The sequence below is a fragment of the Argopecten irradians genome, chromosome 8 (assembly GCF_041381155.1).
Source record: "Argopecten irradians isolate NY chromosome 8, Ai_NY, whole genome shotgun sequence".
Classification (NCBI taxonomy): Eukaryota; Metazoa; Mollusca; class Bivalvia; order Pectinida; family Pectinidae; genus Argopecten; species Argopecten irradians.
Window position 1 is genome coordinate 25892289 of NC_091141.1, and position 15434 is coordinate 25907722.

The 15434-nt window shown below is 35.4% G+C and overlaps 2 protein-coding genes across 2 annotated transcripts in view; one reads left to right on the forward strand and one right to left on the reverse strand.

The window, feature by feature from the left end:
• Positions 1-8805, forward strand: part of LOC138329978 (Na(+)/H(+) exchange regulatory cofactor NHE-RF2-like) — a 30039-nt gene extending 21234 nt beyond the window's left edge. The window contains 1 exon segment of the mRNA XM_069277291.1: positions 8624-8805. Coding sequence (XP_069133392.1) covers positions 8624-8703 — 80 coding nt within the window. The 3' untranslated portion in view covers positions 8704-8805.
• Positions 8806-12938: 4133 nt separating this feature from the next.
• On the reverse strand, positions 12939-14258 carry LOC138329807 (glycoprotein-N-acetylgalactosamine 3-beta-galactosyltransferase 1-like). The gene is given in 3 exon segments (XM_069277101.1): positions 12939-13000; positions 13003-13036; positions 13395-14258. Coding segments are annotated over 3 exon segments (834 nt in total). The 5' UTR covers positions 14133-14258.
• Positions 14259-15434: the final 1176 nt, after the last annotated feature.

Genomic DNA, 15434 nt, shown 5'->3' on the forward strand with positions numbered 1-15434 from the left:
TATAATTTCATAATTTAATTTTTGCATTTTGTTTCTTAATTTTATATAATCAATGATTCACATGTTAAATTTCATTGAATTAAGATAAAGACAAACAGAATTACAAATACGAAAAGACATAGGAAATTGGAGAAATAATATTAATTAGTTACTAGCAAATACTGAATTATGTCCCTTTGCCTTGGCAATACTTTAACCCGCCATTTTGTTTTAGTTGCAAGATGCATGTGCACCTAGAAAATATCTAAATTTGAATATTTTATGACAACTATGTCTTCAATAAAATAATAACATACGGTATATATAGGAGGTATTTTATATGACTTTTACACTTATTTACTTGACTCACCACTATATCGATGGCGACGTTATCGTGTCACATGGTTGAGATACAAGTTAGGCGTTTGCTTTGTAAAGATTTAGAAAAAAAATAAACATGCGAATTTAGATATTTATATCAGTATATAAATATACGTACCCTTTGACTGTTGTTGACGCTTGTCTTCTAAGTTGATGCTTTAGATTATAAATAGGCCTATGTCTTTTCCAGCAAACTCGCGGACGGCAACTAATTTCCCGGAAGTTACTATGTAAGGAAGAAGCCGATCCCGTTATCTTTCTCCGGACTAGTATGCAGCTAGCATAACAGTATATCACATAACAAGATAGTTTCCTACCACCAGATAGTGCGTATGCGTGGTCAATAAAAGTACAATATAGGCTATATCAGATGTGTCTATTTAATTGATACCAAAATATTATTAAAAATCCAATTTTTAGCTCACCTGGCCCGAAGGGCCGGTGAGCTTATGTCATGGCGCGGCGTCCGTCCGTCCGTCCGTCCGTCCGTCCGTCAACATTTCCTTTAAATCGCTACTAGTCATAGATTTCTGCATGGATTGTAACCAAATTTGGCCACAAACATCTTTGGGGGAAGGGGAACAGAACTTATGTAAAGTTTGGCTCTGACCCCCCGGGGGCAGGAGGGGCGGGGTCCAATATGGTAAATATAGGTAAATCCTAAAAATCGCTACTTGTCCTAGAGTTCTGCATGGACTGTAACCAAATTTGGCCACAAACATCCTTGGGGGAAGGGGAACAGAACTTGTATAAAGTTTGGCTCTGACCCCCCGGGGGCAGGAGGGGCGGGGCCCAATAGGGGAAATAGAGGTAAATCCTATAAATCGCTACTTGTCCTAGAGTTCTGCATGGATTGTAACCAAATTTGGCCACAAACATCCTTGGGGGAAGGGGAACAGAACTTGTATATAAAGTTTGGGTCTGACCCCCCGGGGGCAGGAGGGGTGGGGCCCAATAGGGGAAATAGAGGTAAATCTTGTAAATCGCTACTAGTCCTAGAGTTCTGCATAGATTGTGGCCAAATTTGGCCACAAACATCCTTGGGGAAGGGGAACAGAACTTGTATAAAGTTTGGCTATGACCCCCCGGGGGCAGGAGGGGTGGGCCCAATAGGGGAAATAGAGGTAAATTTTATAAATCGCTACTTGTCCTAGAGTTCTGCATGGATTGTGGCCAAATTTGGCCACAAACATCCATTGGGGAAGGGGAACAGAACTTCTATAAATGTTGGCTCTGACCCCCCGGGGGCAGGATGGGTAGGGCCCAGTAGGGGAATTTGAGGTAAATATTCGAATTCCTTCAGAAAAGAAGCAATGAACCTGTATTTAGAACATTACTTGGCATTACAAACCAGGTGAGCGATACAGGCCCACTGGGCCTCTTGTTTTTCAACATTTTAGTTGACGACTAGAAATGTTTTATAAATGTTTTTGTAACGTTTTGGAATGTTTTGTCTACAGTAAAATAAATAATGATTTGAAATATTAGGACTCAAATACTCCTGCTTCAGTCTTATTTATTGAAAACTATTCTATCCATTTTAACATGTATAGGTGGGAAATAATTGATTTCAGCAATGGTCACATACATGTATCTATAAGTTTTTCAATATCGACACGGATTTAGGACTCAAAGCACAGCTAGGAGCTTGACGTTATGTCAACAATATATTGCATATATATGATATATAAATATGTAAAAAAAAAAAAAAATACCGCTATCACTACTATATCAAAACACCAGGAATGAAATGCATCGCTGGCCAAAGATTTCACCACCTTCGGTAAAAGTTGTCTTCAATCGCGCCTATATAATAGATATCATTCTTCACAAACATCAACACTAACTAAAGTCATTTTGAAAGTTATTTTTAAAGTTTTCAGATTTCAGAATCAAAATTTATACAGTACTTCAAGAAAACGTTTTCATTAATTAACTTGCAGCCGACCGGAAAACATGTTAGGCCGGGTACTTAAGGTGACATATATAGAGGTGTTTATTTTTTTTACCTGAAATCGATGAATTGTATATATTTTTACGAAAATCGTTATATCTTTTTACGAAAATCGTAAATAATTCTGTAATATTCATAGCTCAATGGCATTGTACAACTTTAGAATTAATATACATGTTTTATATTTTATACATGTACGTACATATAGTTTTTACGCATTGAAATTTTCACTGTAAAATGAGACACCAAGAGCATACGCGTACGTCTGGGTTATATATATAGAATATTAAACAATCTGGGGTTTGTTTTTTCAAACTAAGACAAACCAAGATCTTAACTGGTTAAAATGCTGTAGGAAATTCAGCAAAAAAAACCCATTCTGTTTCACATGAAATTTGAATTATTAGGACTCAAATACTCCAGCTTCAGTCTAATCTATAGAAAACTATTCTACATCCATTTTCATGTGGGAAATAATTGATTTCAGTAATGGTCACATAGAAGCCTCTAAATTTTCAAAATTTCCAGACTCCCCATGCTTTAAACATTATTGACTTTAAACCATTGTTAGATGGAATTGAATTGGCATATTTTGAATGGCTAATTACCCATCTATTTAGCTAAGAAATAGTTGATTTTAAAGGCCCGACTACCTTTCTGAAACGACCGTTGATTTTTAATATGGGAATGTAAAACGAGGTTGACAATTTTTAGTTTTTAGCTTTATACCGATTACTACAGCTATCATCACTTTCTGAACAATTTAATTGAAATATATCAAATTTATATTAGTTTTCATAACGCGGGTCATATTATATATGTTTCCCGCCGCCGTCCTTATTACCGCGCGTTTGTTGACCATCAATGCGCCAGACGGCAAAATAGCGAAATAATGAATCTTCAATATGTTAACATAGATTAAGCAGAGATACTTGCATTTGTTTAGTGTTACAACTTCATCTAAGGTCATCGATATGTATTTTCTTATGTTAACGTTGTTGTTTTTAAGAAACTTTTAGCTGCAATATTGTAGCTCAAAAGACTCTAGACAGAATATAGTGTCGTTTTTTCCGGCTGAAAGGTATATAGTAGGCCGGGTACGTAATTCGTTCGAAGTGGAGCACTGCCTAAGAAAATCACTTGGGCACAATTTTATATACTTTTTTGTAGGTTTCCAATTATTTTATGCGAATACATGCATTTATATATTATTTTTCAAAAAAAAAAAAAAAAAAAAACCCCAACAATTCTTAAATAATATCTACCGTACACCGCTCACAAGACGCCAAGTTCACAATTTGGACACTTGCCATTTTTCTTCATTAAATTTTATATAATGTCTCGCTGAGAATGTGATATTTTATATGGTTCAGTTGTATTGCCTAGTAGGTAAGAAATATAAAAAAGCACGATAAAATGCTTACAAAAGTTCTAATATTGGTTTGCATAATCATTACTTTGTTCCATTAGCAGTAACCTTTTTAGGCATCAATTTTAGCTCTAAAATGGCACCATTTTCTGTCTTTTGAGCTACAATATTGCAGTTAGGTTTAGAAATCAAAACCACAATTTCATTTATAAAAAATGTATCTTACTTCAAACTTGGATTTTGCGTAAGGATGTCAGTAGTTATACGTTCAATGTTGAAATATCGTTTGGCAAACATTTGTTAAAAAACAAAAGGGAAATGTTGAAACTAACATTTTATTGATATTTATCTAACAAAATGTCTGACGAACGTGATAAACATGTGTTTTTCTGCAATATTTCTACAATATCTGAAAAGTGGTGGAACATATGTTTGTCTAAAAACAAATGTGCGATGTTGAAAAACTTTCTGGAGAATATTTTAGAAATCAAAACCACAAGTTCATCTTTAAAAATCGTGTTTTAAGCACAAATGCCAGTAGCTATACGTTCAATGTTGAAATAACGTTTAGCAAACATTTGTTAAAAACAAATGGGAAATGTTAAAACAACATTTTATTAACATTTATGTAAAAAAAATGAGATATTTATACTTTTTTTTTCGCAACGTTTCTTAAATATCTACAAAAACATGGAAATGTACGGTCTACATACATTTGTAAAAAAACAAATGGGCGATGCTGAAATAACTTTCAGGAGAACTCTTTAAGAAATCAAAATCACAAGCTCATCTAAAAATCTTCTTTTTTAGGACGGCGGACGACGGACCACGGACGGCGGACCACGGACCACGGACGCAGGGCGATTTGAATAGCCCACCATCCGCCGTCCGTCGTCTGTCGTCGTCGTCCGTCGTCCGTCCGTAAACAATGCTTGTTATCACTATTTCTTAAAAACTACTGCAGGGATTTTGTTCAAACTACACATGGAGGGTTCTCTTGGTCCCTAGTTGTGCCATACAGATTTTGAGGATGATCGGAAAAACAAGATGGCCGCCAGGCAGCCATCTTTGATTTTGGCAGTTGAAGTTTGTTATCGATATTTCTTGAGAACTACTGAAGGGATTTTGTGCAAACTTCACATGGAGGGTACCCTTGGTCCCTAGTTGGGCCATACAGATTTTGAGGATGATCGGAAAAACAAGATGGCCGCCAGGCAACCATCTTTGATTTTGGCAGTTGAAGTTTGTTATCAATATTTCTTGAGAACTACTAAAGGGATTTTGTTCAAACTTCACCTGGAGGTTACCATTGGTCCCTAGTTGTGCCATACAAATTTTGAGGGTGATCGGAAAAACAAGATGGCCGCCAGGCAGTCATCTTTGATTTTGGCAGTTGAAGTTTGTTATCGATATTTCTTGAGAACTACTGAAGGGATTTTGTTCAAACTTCACATGGAGGGTACCCTTGGTCCCTAGTTGTGCCATACAGATTTTGAGGCTGATAGGAAAAACAAGATGGCCGCCAGGCGGCCATCTTGGATTTTGATAGTTAAGGTTTGATATCCCTATTTCTCAAAAAGTGCTGAAGGTATCTTTCTCAAATTTAATATGTAGGTTCCCCTAGGGACCTAGTTGTGCATATTGCATTTTTGGACCAATCGGTCGACAAGATGGCCGCCAGGTCGCCATCTTGGATTTTGTTATTCAAAGTTTGTTATCGCTATTTCTCAGAAAGTACTGAAGGGATCTGTCAACAAGATGGCCGCCAGGTCGCCATCTTGGATTTTGTTATTCAAAGTTTGTTATCGCTATTTCTCAGAAAGTACTGAAGGGATCTGTCTCAAAATTCATATGTAGGTTCCCCTAGGGCCCTAGTTGTGCATCATGTGATTTGGGACCGATCGGTCAACAAGATTGCTGCCAGGCAGCCATCTTGGATTTTGTTATTCAAAGTTTGTTATCGCTATTTCTCAGAAAGTGTTGAATGGATCTTTCTCAAATTTCACATGTAGGTTTTCCTAGGGCCGTAGTTGTGCATATTGTGATTTGGGACCGATTGATCAACAAGATGGCCTCCAAGGAGTCATCTTGGATTTTGATAGTTGAAGTTTGTTACCGCTATTTCTCAAAAGGTACTGAAGCGATCTGTCTCAAATTTTATATGTTGTATGTTTGAAATAGTTTAAAAAGTAGAGAAAAGATCCATCTTTCCTTTATCAGATATAGATCATTCTTTGGTGGGATCTCTGGGATCTCTTGTGATAGTTAAAGTTTGTTATCGCTATTTCTCAGAAAGTGCTGAAGGGATCTTTCTCAAATTTAATATTTAGGTTCCCCTAGTTGTGCATATTGCATTTTGGGACCAATCGGTCAACAAGATGGCCGCCAGGCAGCCATCTTGGATTTTGATATTCAAAGTTTGTTATCGCTATTTCTCAGAAAGTACAGAAAGGATCTTTTTCAAATTTCATATGTAGGTTCAACTAGGGACCTAGTTGTACATATTGCATTTTTGGACCGATCGTTAAACAAGATGGCCAACAAGCAGCCATCTTGGATTTTGATAGTTAAAGTTTGTTATCGCTATTTCTCAGAAAGTACAGAAAGGATCTGTTTCAAATTGCATATGCAGGTTCCCCTAGGGACCTAGTTGTGCATATTGCATTTTGGGACTGATCGGTCAACAAGATGGCCACCAAGCCGCCATCTTGGATTTTGATAGTTAAAGTTTGTTATCGCTATTTCTCAGAAAGTACAGAAAGGATCTGTCTCAAATTTCAAATGTAGGTTCCCCTAGGGACCTAGTTGTGCATATTGTGTTTTGGGACCAATCGGTCAACAAGATGGCCACCAGGCAGCCATCTTGGATTTTGATAGTTAAAGTTTGTTATCGCTATTTCTCATAAAGTATTGAATGAATCTTTCTCAAATGTCATGTGTAGTATATGTTTAAAAAGTTTAAAAAGTAGAGAAAAGATCCATCTTTCCATTGTCAGACATAGATCATTCTTTGGTGGGCGCCAAGATCCCTCTGGGATCTCTTGTCTTATTATAACTCGCATTTTATGTACAGATGCCAGTAGTTATATGTTCAATGTTGAAATAACGTTTGGCAAACATTTGTTCAAAAACAAATGGGAAATGTTGAAATAACATTTTATTAACATTTATCTAACAAAATGTTTGACGAATGTGGCAAAAGTTGGTTTCCGCAATATTTCTAAAATATCTACAAAACGTTGTAAAATAATTGTTTTTTTCATGATATCATTAAAACATTTTCAAAACATTTCGATATTTTTGTAATGTTTTCACAATGTTTTTATAATGTTATACGTTTAATGTTATAAGGTTACATTGTTGAGACCTTTTGAAAATATTTCGAAAATGTTATATTCTCATTGGGATGGTACTATATACGAGAAGGGTGGAAACTTAGCAGATGAATGTCAAAATGACAAAAGAAAAAAAACAAAGCACTGAGGTATTTCATTGAAAGCGAATTTATCTTTTGATGGAGTATGATATGAATAGATGATATTTATCTCTCCATTTTATTGTACTTTTGTGGCTGATCACACAAGCTTGTGTTCAGTTTCGCTAAATGTCAATGTAAACGATAGATCTCTCTAGGTTTCTTGTTGTAAAGGTTGCTACACCAATATATTCGCCAGCTAAGTTTGGGTATGCCATTATCCAACTTCCGAAACGTTTCCGGGATTGATTTAAAATCAATATGTTTTTGCTTTTAATTTATTTTCATTTAAGTATTGATGTCACTATTTTCTTACTTCATCTGGGTACGAAAGATTTTTTTAACATCATAACCCAATGAAATTAAAAATAAAGAATCTTCTAATCAGAAAGTTGAATTAAGTATGAAAACAAATAAAAATCAATTATTGATAGATAAAAGTGGAAAAATGAATAAATGATCGAATTCAAAACATAAGTAAAAAAACAAAATATGACAGAGGGACATCATGTCGTTAGCAGAGACATATTGTACACAAAATAGTCCAGTGTGTACATATATTCTGGGTCTATATAGTGGAATGATATCGCCGTACGACTGCAGCCCTGAAAATATGTGTTACGTGAATAATCAATATCTTACAAGCATGTTGTATCAATATTTTATGTGCAAACATATATTATGTTAACTTGTTTGATTTGAAACGGAACAGTGTTAGAGTAATGGCATGCATTTAGTCATTTTACTGTCATGTCAGTAGCACTGAACGACCAACGGGCGGATTTATAAAAAGTGAACATTATACAATGTAAATTCGTTTGTAATGTTCAATGATCCAAGGGCACCTTTTATTCTTTAATGATTCGATAAACAGAATCTCATAAAAATTTCTCAATTGAATTGCATGGGTATTTAATTGACATGAAAGCAGTCTTATAACTTTATTGCACGAAATAAAGAATTATGTTAAAAATGCTATTCTACTTACTAGTATAAATGGATAGTACAAATGACCCCAGTACCAACTATTGTTCCCAAATAGTCCGGGAACAATATGGTATTTTGGTTGCATAGGGAAGAACCTTTCCTTTCCTTCGGAGTCCCTCGTGTCACCCGCTTTAACGCCTACCAACTCGAGACATCTACCAAGCTGAACATCCTCGCCAATAAAGTTCTGTGCGCATACGGAGTTTAAGTTGTGGAAGAATTTCTTTTTTGAATTAGAGACCTGACCGCTTCACGACTCAACACATATCCTGCCCCTCCGCTCATGAAGCCTTGCTTTACGTAAGGTTTGAACCTTCTTCCATAATAAATGGACTCGTTTTGGTTTTTTATCACGGAGGAAATGGCATAAGTTTTCCACAATTATGTATGTGTCGTCATCAGCTTTTAGAAACCAATCGTAATCATGTAAATATGAAGAGTATATATGCAAAAATGCTTCTTTCGTTTTCTGCCATAGCTGTTCTCGGCCTTCGCTCACCGGAAGCTCAACAATTGGGAGATTCTTTGCAAGTTCCCGTGTTCCATTTGAGCTCATGAACAGGAGCTTGTCACACCGTTTACCCCATGTGTTTTGAACATGAGGTGCCTTGGAAACGATAGTTTGTGGTGACGTCATAACCCAACATAGCAGTCGTGCACCTAAGGTAAGAAAAGACAATAAATAATCATTTTGACAGACATAAATGCATTCCCTTCGTTCATTGATAAAAACATAAAGTCTTATTTATTCTTATTTAGAATGTTTTGTTATTTTTGGATGAATCTGGCTGTCAGGGTTTGGGATGTTGTCGTGTTTCTACGAAAATAGTCTATGTTGTCTATAGGATGTTTGAAAAGTAGGTCACAATAACTTTCATATTGACCTTTAAAGATGATCCACAGGCGCCTGCATCTGGTTTTGTAAAATAAAATATCCTACCCCTACTATATGAACAAGGGGAGACACTCCATGAACCGGAAGTTGAGGGTACGCTCCAATTCACTTTGAAATTAGACCAAATTTGAAAATAGTGTCCGCTCGTTTAATCAACGTACATTGATTAAGAATCCTCTTTTTGCACTGTAAGCCAGGTTTTTATCGCGAAGTTATGTTCTTTTAATATGAAACAGGACACCAAGTATCCAAGTAGCGGACGATGCATCAACTATGGAACGGAAGTTGATCTTTCAAGCAAGCAGTTTTGCAAGGAGCAATCTGATTGGTTAAATAAATTAATTGACAAATCAGACTGCTACTTGCAACTGCTCGCTTGAAGAGTTCCACTTCCGTTCCACAGTTAAAGTATCGGAGTGTCTCGCCTTGTTCATATAGTAGGGGTAGGTTATTATATTTTTATCAAACCAGAAGCAGACGCCTGTGGATGATTCGTCTCCGACAGAGCATAAGCGACGCTCATCACATGAAAAATACTTCGCGTTTATTCATGTAAATATATGTATAAGTAACACAAAAAATATATAAAATAATCGACTTTGCTTTTGGCGTATGCACAATTAGAACTTCATTCCATATAGGGCATAGTGCCGTGGACTTTTTCGGGACGCAATTAATTATTTTTAATACATTTATCTTGAGGTAACATAAGAAGCTCAAACTTTTCAATGTTCATATAACGTTGTAAAGTAAGTAACTTTTGCAAATGAAGAAAAATACTAATTCTTCTGCTCCTGTTTTTGATGAAGAAAAATACTAATTCTTCTGCTCCTGTTTTTGATGGAGAAATATAAATCTCATTCGTCAGCTGTGCAGCATGTTTAACTTACACTAAAAACTATCGGTTTAACTTTATATAAAGGCAATAACGTGCTTTGCTATGCGTATTATCATTTCAGACTCTTTTTTTTATCCCCAAGAAAACTTAAGTACATGTATGTTTAATTTCAAACTTCTATGTCGGGTATATTAAAACAGTAAACCGAAAATAAATCAACAGGAATGTTCGATGAATGCACCACAAACTCTTTATACGTACATTGCATATCTCAATCACCAAGTGATCTTGCATATCTCAATCACCAAGTGATCTTAAACATATTTGAAATTAGTTAAAATACAATTAAGGTTCATGTAATGGCTTTAACCAGTGATATTTTGCAAGCCTAAAACGCATTACTGTGCTGCAATTGAACAGAACTAATTTCATTAATTGTTGGTATATACCCTGGCTAACTGTCAGTCTTACTGTTGATAAGTAATTTGTGAAGCTGCTTGTAAATTTCAGTAAAATAAGAGAAAAATGTATATTTCTGGAGAAGACATAGAACTCGTGTGAATTGCATTGATGGAACCAAATAAACATGCTATCGTGTTCAGTAGTGACTATGCCAGGTACTCCAACAGTTTTGTTTGGCAAAATCGGACCAGCAAATCGGTCGTTATGGCACGGCGCGACATGTCATTTTCACGTGCACGAACCAAGCGTATGTTATTCTTTCTAAAAGTCTCCTTCAAAAGAAGAACATAGACAAACAAGGCAAATGACAGTAGATATACAGCTGTTCTCCATCTTCTATGATTACACATAGGAATAATTCCCATGCCATATACGATAAGTTCGTCGAACTGTTACTGTCAGTAACGTTGCTTATGCTCCGGTCACACATGTACAGGTACGGATAAGATCCTAGAGCGAAACATATTTGGTCGAAGAAAGTGTGCGATACACAAGCTATTCGTCAAAATGTCTGAAATTTACTGCCAGGGGGAATTTCTGTTTGTTTACGCGTGTACTTGATTATTCTTATCAATATACACACAGGGGTTTGGCACATGCGGGATACGTGTATTTTTAGAACGAATATACATACCCGGGGTCCCGAGGGTCGTTTTCTGATTAAACCAGGAGACACTGGAATCAATTATAAATGTGACCTGTTTGGTGAAGACTCAAAATTAAAAAAAAAAGGAAATTAAAAAAAAATCAATGAAATCGCATTTTATTGATTCGTTTCCATTACATTAATCAACACATCACTCAATACAAATATAAATAAAGATAGGTGTGAATGTATCATGAAACAAATATGAAATTTTCAATTTACAAAGAATTAGAGACGATGTCAAGTAGCTGCATTAACGACTTCTAGATTGAAATTTATGTCGTTTCTAGTACATGTATAATATATAGTACTACAGAACTTAATATCGGGGGTTCAATTTTGCAATACACCGAATCCTCTGAATGCAATAGTCGCAAATCTAGATCAATACAGTTTTAATGATGCTTATATTATATTCTTTGCAATTGATTTTGAGAGCAGAATAATTCTGGAAAGAGATCAAACAGTTGCCAATAGTGTAAGTGTTCAAGGAAACGTTCTCGACAATCATGCGATATTATCGCACCTCGGACAGAAATGTCCCCAAATGATTGGCGGAGAGCCGTCACGTGGTGACCCCCTAATACTTTATAGGGGGTCAGTAAATTTCATTATGGTGCAATATGGCGGCTGTCGCCCTCGCTTCAAAATTTTATTACATTCTCTTCAACTAAATTTACCATTTCTTTACAGTAAAAATATATTTTACTTATTATTTTTTATGTAAAATTCATTTAAAATCGTTTTAATACTAAACGCATTTTTAAATACGAGTTGCTTCCCCTACGCCAGTTTGAAAGTTGATAGACTGGTTCCCGCCTCAGTTACCTCCCTTGCGTACGCTTCACTGAGGACCGGTAGCGAGTAGCCATCTTGAGTGGGAATTCCAACTCCAGAGAATTTCATTTGTAGTATATGTTTAAAAAGTTTAAAAAGTAGAGAAAAGATCCATCTTTCCATTGTCAGACATAGATCATTCTTTGGTGGGCGCCAAGATCCCTCTGGGATCTCTTGTCTTATTATACCTCGCATGTTATGTACACATGCCAGTAGTTATATGTTCAATGTTGAAATAACGTTTGGCAAACATTTGTTTCAAAAACAAATGGGAAATGTTAAAACAACATTTTATTAACATTTATCTAACAAAATGTTTGACGAATGTGGCAAAAGTTGGTTTCCGCAATATTTCTAAAATATCTACAAAACGTTGTAAAATAATTTTTTTTCATGATATCATTAAAACATTTTCAAAACATTTAGATATTTTTGTAATGTTTTCACAATGTTTTTATAATGTTATAAGTATAACGTTATAAGGTTATATTGTTGAGACCTTTTGAAAATATTTCGATAATGTTATATTCTCATTGGGATGGTACTATATACGAGAAGGGTGAAAACTTAGCAGATGAATGTCAAAATGACAAAAGAAAAAAAACAAAGCACTGAGGTATTTCATTGAAAGCGAATTTATCTTTTGATGGGAGTATGATATGAATAGATGATATTTATCTCTCCATTTTATTGTAGTTTTGTGGCTGATCACACAAGCTTGTGTTCAGTTTCGCTAAATGTCAATGTAAACGATAGATCTCTCTAGGTTTCTTGTTGTAAAGGTTGCTACACCAATATATTCGCCAGCTAAGTTTGGGTATGCCATTATCCAACTTCCGAAACGTTTCCGGGATTGATTTAAAATCAATATGTTTTTTGCTTTTAATTTATTTTCATTTAAGTATTGATGTCACTATTTTCTTACTTCATCTGGGTACGAAAGATTTTTTTAACATCATAACCCAATGAAATTAAAAATAAAGAATCTTCTAATCTGAAAGTTGAATTAAGTATGAAAACAAATAAAAATCAATTATTGATAGATAAAAGTGGAAAAATGAATAAATGATCGAATTCAAAACATAAGTAAAAAAACAAAATATGACAGAGGGACATCATGTCGTTGGCAGAGACATATTGTACACAAAATAGTCCAGTGTGTACATATATTCTGGTCTATATTGTGGAATGATATCGCCGTACGACTGCAGCCCTGAAAATATGTGTTACGTGATTAATCAATATCTTACAAGCATGTTGTATCAATATTTTATGTGTAACATATATTATGTTAACTTGTTTGATTTGAAACGGAACAGTGTTAGAGTAATGGCATGCATTTAGTCATTTTACTGTCATGTCAGTAGCACTGAACAACCAACGGGCGGATTTTTATAATGTGAACATTATACAATGTAAATTCGTTTGTAATATTCTTTAATGATTCGATAAACAGAATCTCATAAAAAATTTCTCAATTGAATTGCATGGGTATTTAATTGACATGAAAGCAGTCTTATAACTTTATTGCACGAAATAAAGAATTATGTTAAAAATGCTATTCTACTTACTAGTATAAATGGATAGTACAAATGACCCCAGTACCAACTATTGTTCCCAAATAGTCCGGGAACAATATGGTATTTTGGTTGCATAGGGAAGAACCTTTCCTTTCCTTCGGAGTCCCTCGTGTCACCCGCTTTAACGCCTACCAACTCGAGACATCTACCAAGCTGAACATCCTCGCCAATAAAGTTCTGTGCGCATACGGAGTTAAGATAAGTTGTGGAAGAATTTCTTTTTTGAATTAGAGACCTGACCGCTTCACGACTCAACACATATCCTGCCCCTCCGCTCATGAAGCCTTGCTTTACGTAAGGTTTGAACCTTCTTCCATAATAAATGGACTCCTTTTGGTTTTTATCACGGAGGAAATGGCATAAGTTTTCCACAATTATGTATGTGTCGTCATCAGCTTTTAGAAACCAATCGTAATCATGTAAATATGAAGAGTATATATGCAAAAATGCTTCTTTCGTTTTCTGCCATAGCTGTTCTCGGCCTTCGCTCACCGGAAGCTCAACAATTGGGAGATTCTTTGCAAGTTCACGTGTTCCATTTGAGCTCATGAACAGGAGCTTGTCACACCGTTTACCCCATGTGTTTTGAACATGAGGTGCCTTGGAAACGATAGTTTGTGGTGACGTCATAACCCAACATAGCAGTCGTGCACCTAAGGTAAGAAAAGACAGTAAATAATCATTTTGACAGACATAAATGTCATTCCCTTCGTTCATTGATAAAAACATAAAGTCTTATTTATTCTTATTTAGAATGTTTTGTTATTTTTGGATGAATCTGGCTGTCAGGGTTTGGGATGTTGTCGTGTTTCTACGAAAATGGTCTATGTTGTCTATAGGATGTTCGAAAAGTAGGTCACAATAACTTTCATATTGACCTTTAAAGATGATCCACAGGCGCCTGCATCTGGTTTTGGAAAATAAAATATCCTACCCCTACTATATGAACAAGGGGAGACACTCCATGAACCGGAAGTTGAGGGTACGCTCCAATTCACTTTGAAATTAGACCAAATTTGAAAATAGTGTCCGCTCGTTTAATCAACGTACATTGATTAAGAATCCTCTTTTTGCACTGTAAGCCAGGTTTTTATCGCGAAGTTATGTTCTTTTAATATGAAACAGGACACCAAGTATCCAAGTAGCGGACGATGCATCAACTATGGAACGGAAGTTGATCTTTCAAGCAAGCAGTTTTGCAAGGAGCAATCTGATTGGTTAAATAAATTAATTGACAAATCAGACTGCTACTTGCAACTGCTCGCTTGAAGAGTTCCACTTCCGTTCCACAGTTAAAGTATCGGAGTGTCTCGCCTTGTTCATATAGTAGGGGGGGTAGGTTATTATATTTTTATCAAACCAGAAGCAGACGCCTGTGGATGATTCGTCTCCGACAGAGCATAAGCGACGCTCATCACATGAAAAATACTTCGCGTTTATTCATGTAAATATATGTATAAGTAACACAAAAAATATATAAAATAATCGACTTTGCTTTTGGCGTATGCACAATTAGAACTTCATTCCATATAGGGCATAGTGCCGTGGACTTTTTCGGGACGCAATTAATATATTTTAATACATTTATCTTGAGGTAACATAAGAAGCTCAAAACTTTTCAATGTTCATATAACGTTGTAAAGTAAGTAACTTTTGCAAATGAAGAAAAATACTAATTCTTCTGCTCCTGTTTTTGATGAAGAAAAATACTAATTTATCTTCTGCTCCTGTTTTTGATGGAGAAATATAAATCTCATTCGTCAGCTTGTGCAGCATGTTTAACTTACACTAAAAACTATCGGTTTAACTTTATATAAAGGCAATAACGTGCTTTGCTATGCGTATTATCATTTCAGACTCTTTTTTTTTATCCCCAAGAAAACTTAAGTACATGTATGTTTAATTTCAAACTTCTATGTCGGGTATATTAAAACAGTAAACCGAAAATAAATCAACAGGAATGTTCGATGAATGCACCACAAACTCTTTATACGTACATTGCATATCTCAATCACCAAGTGATCTTGCATA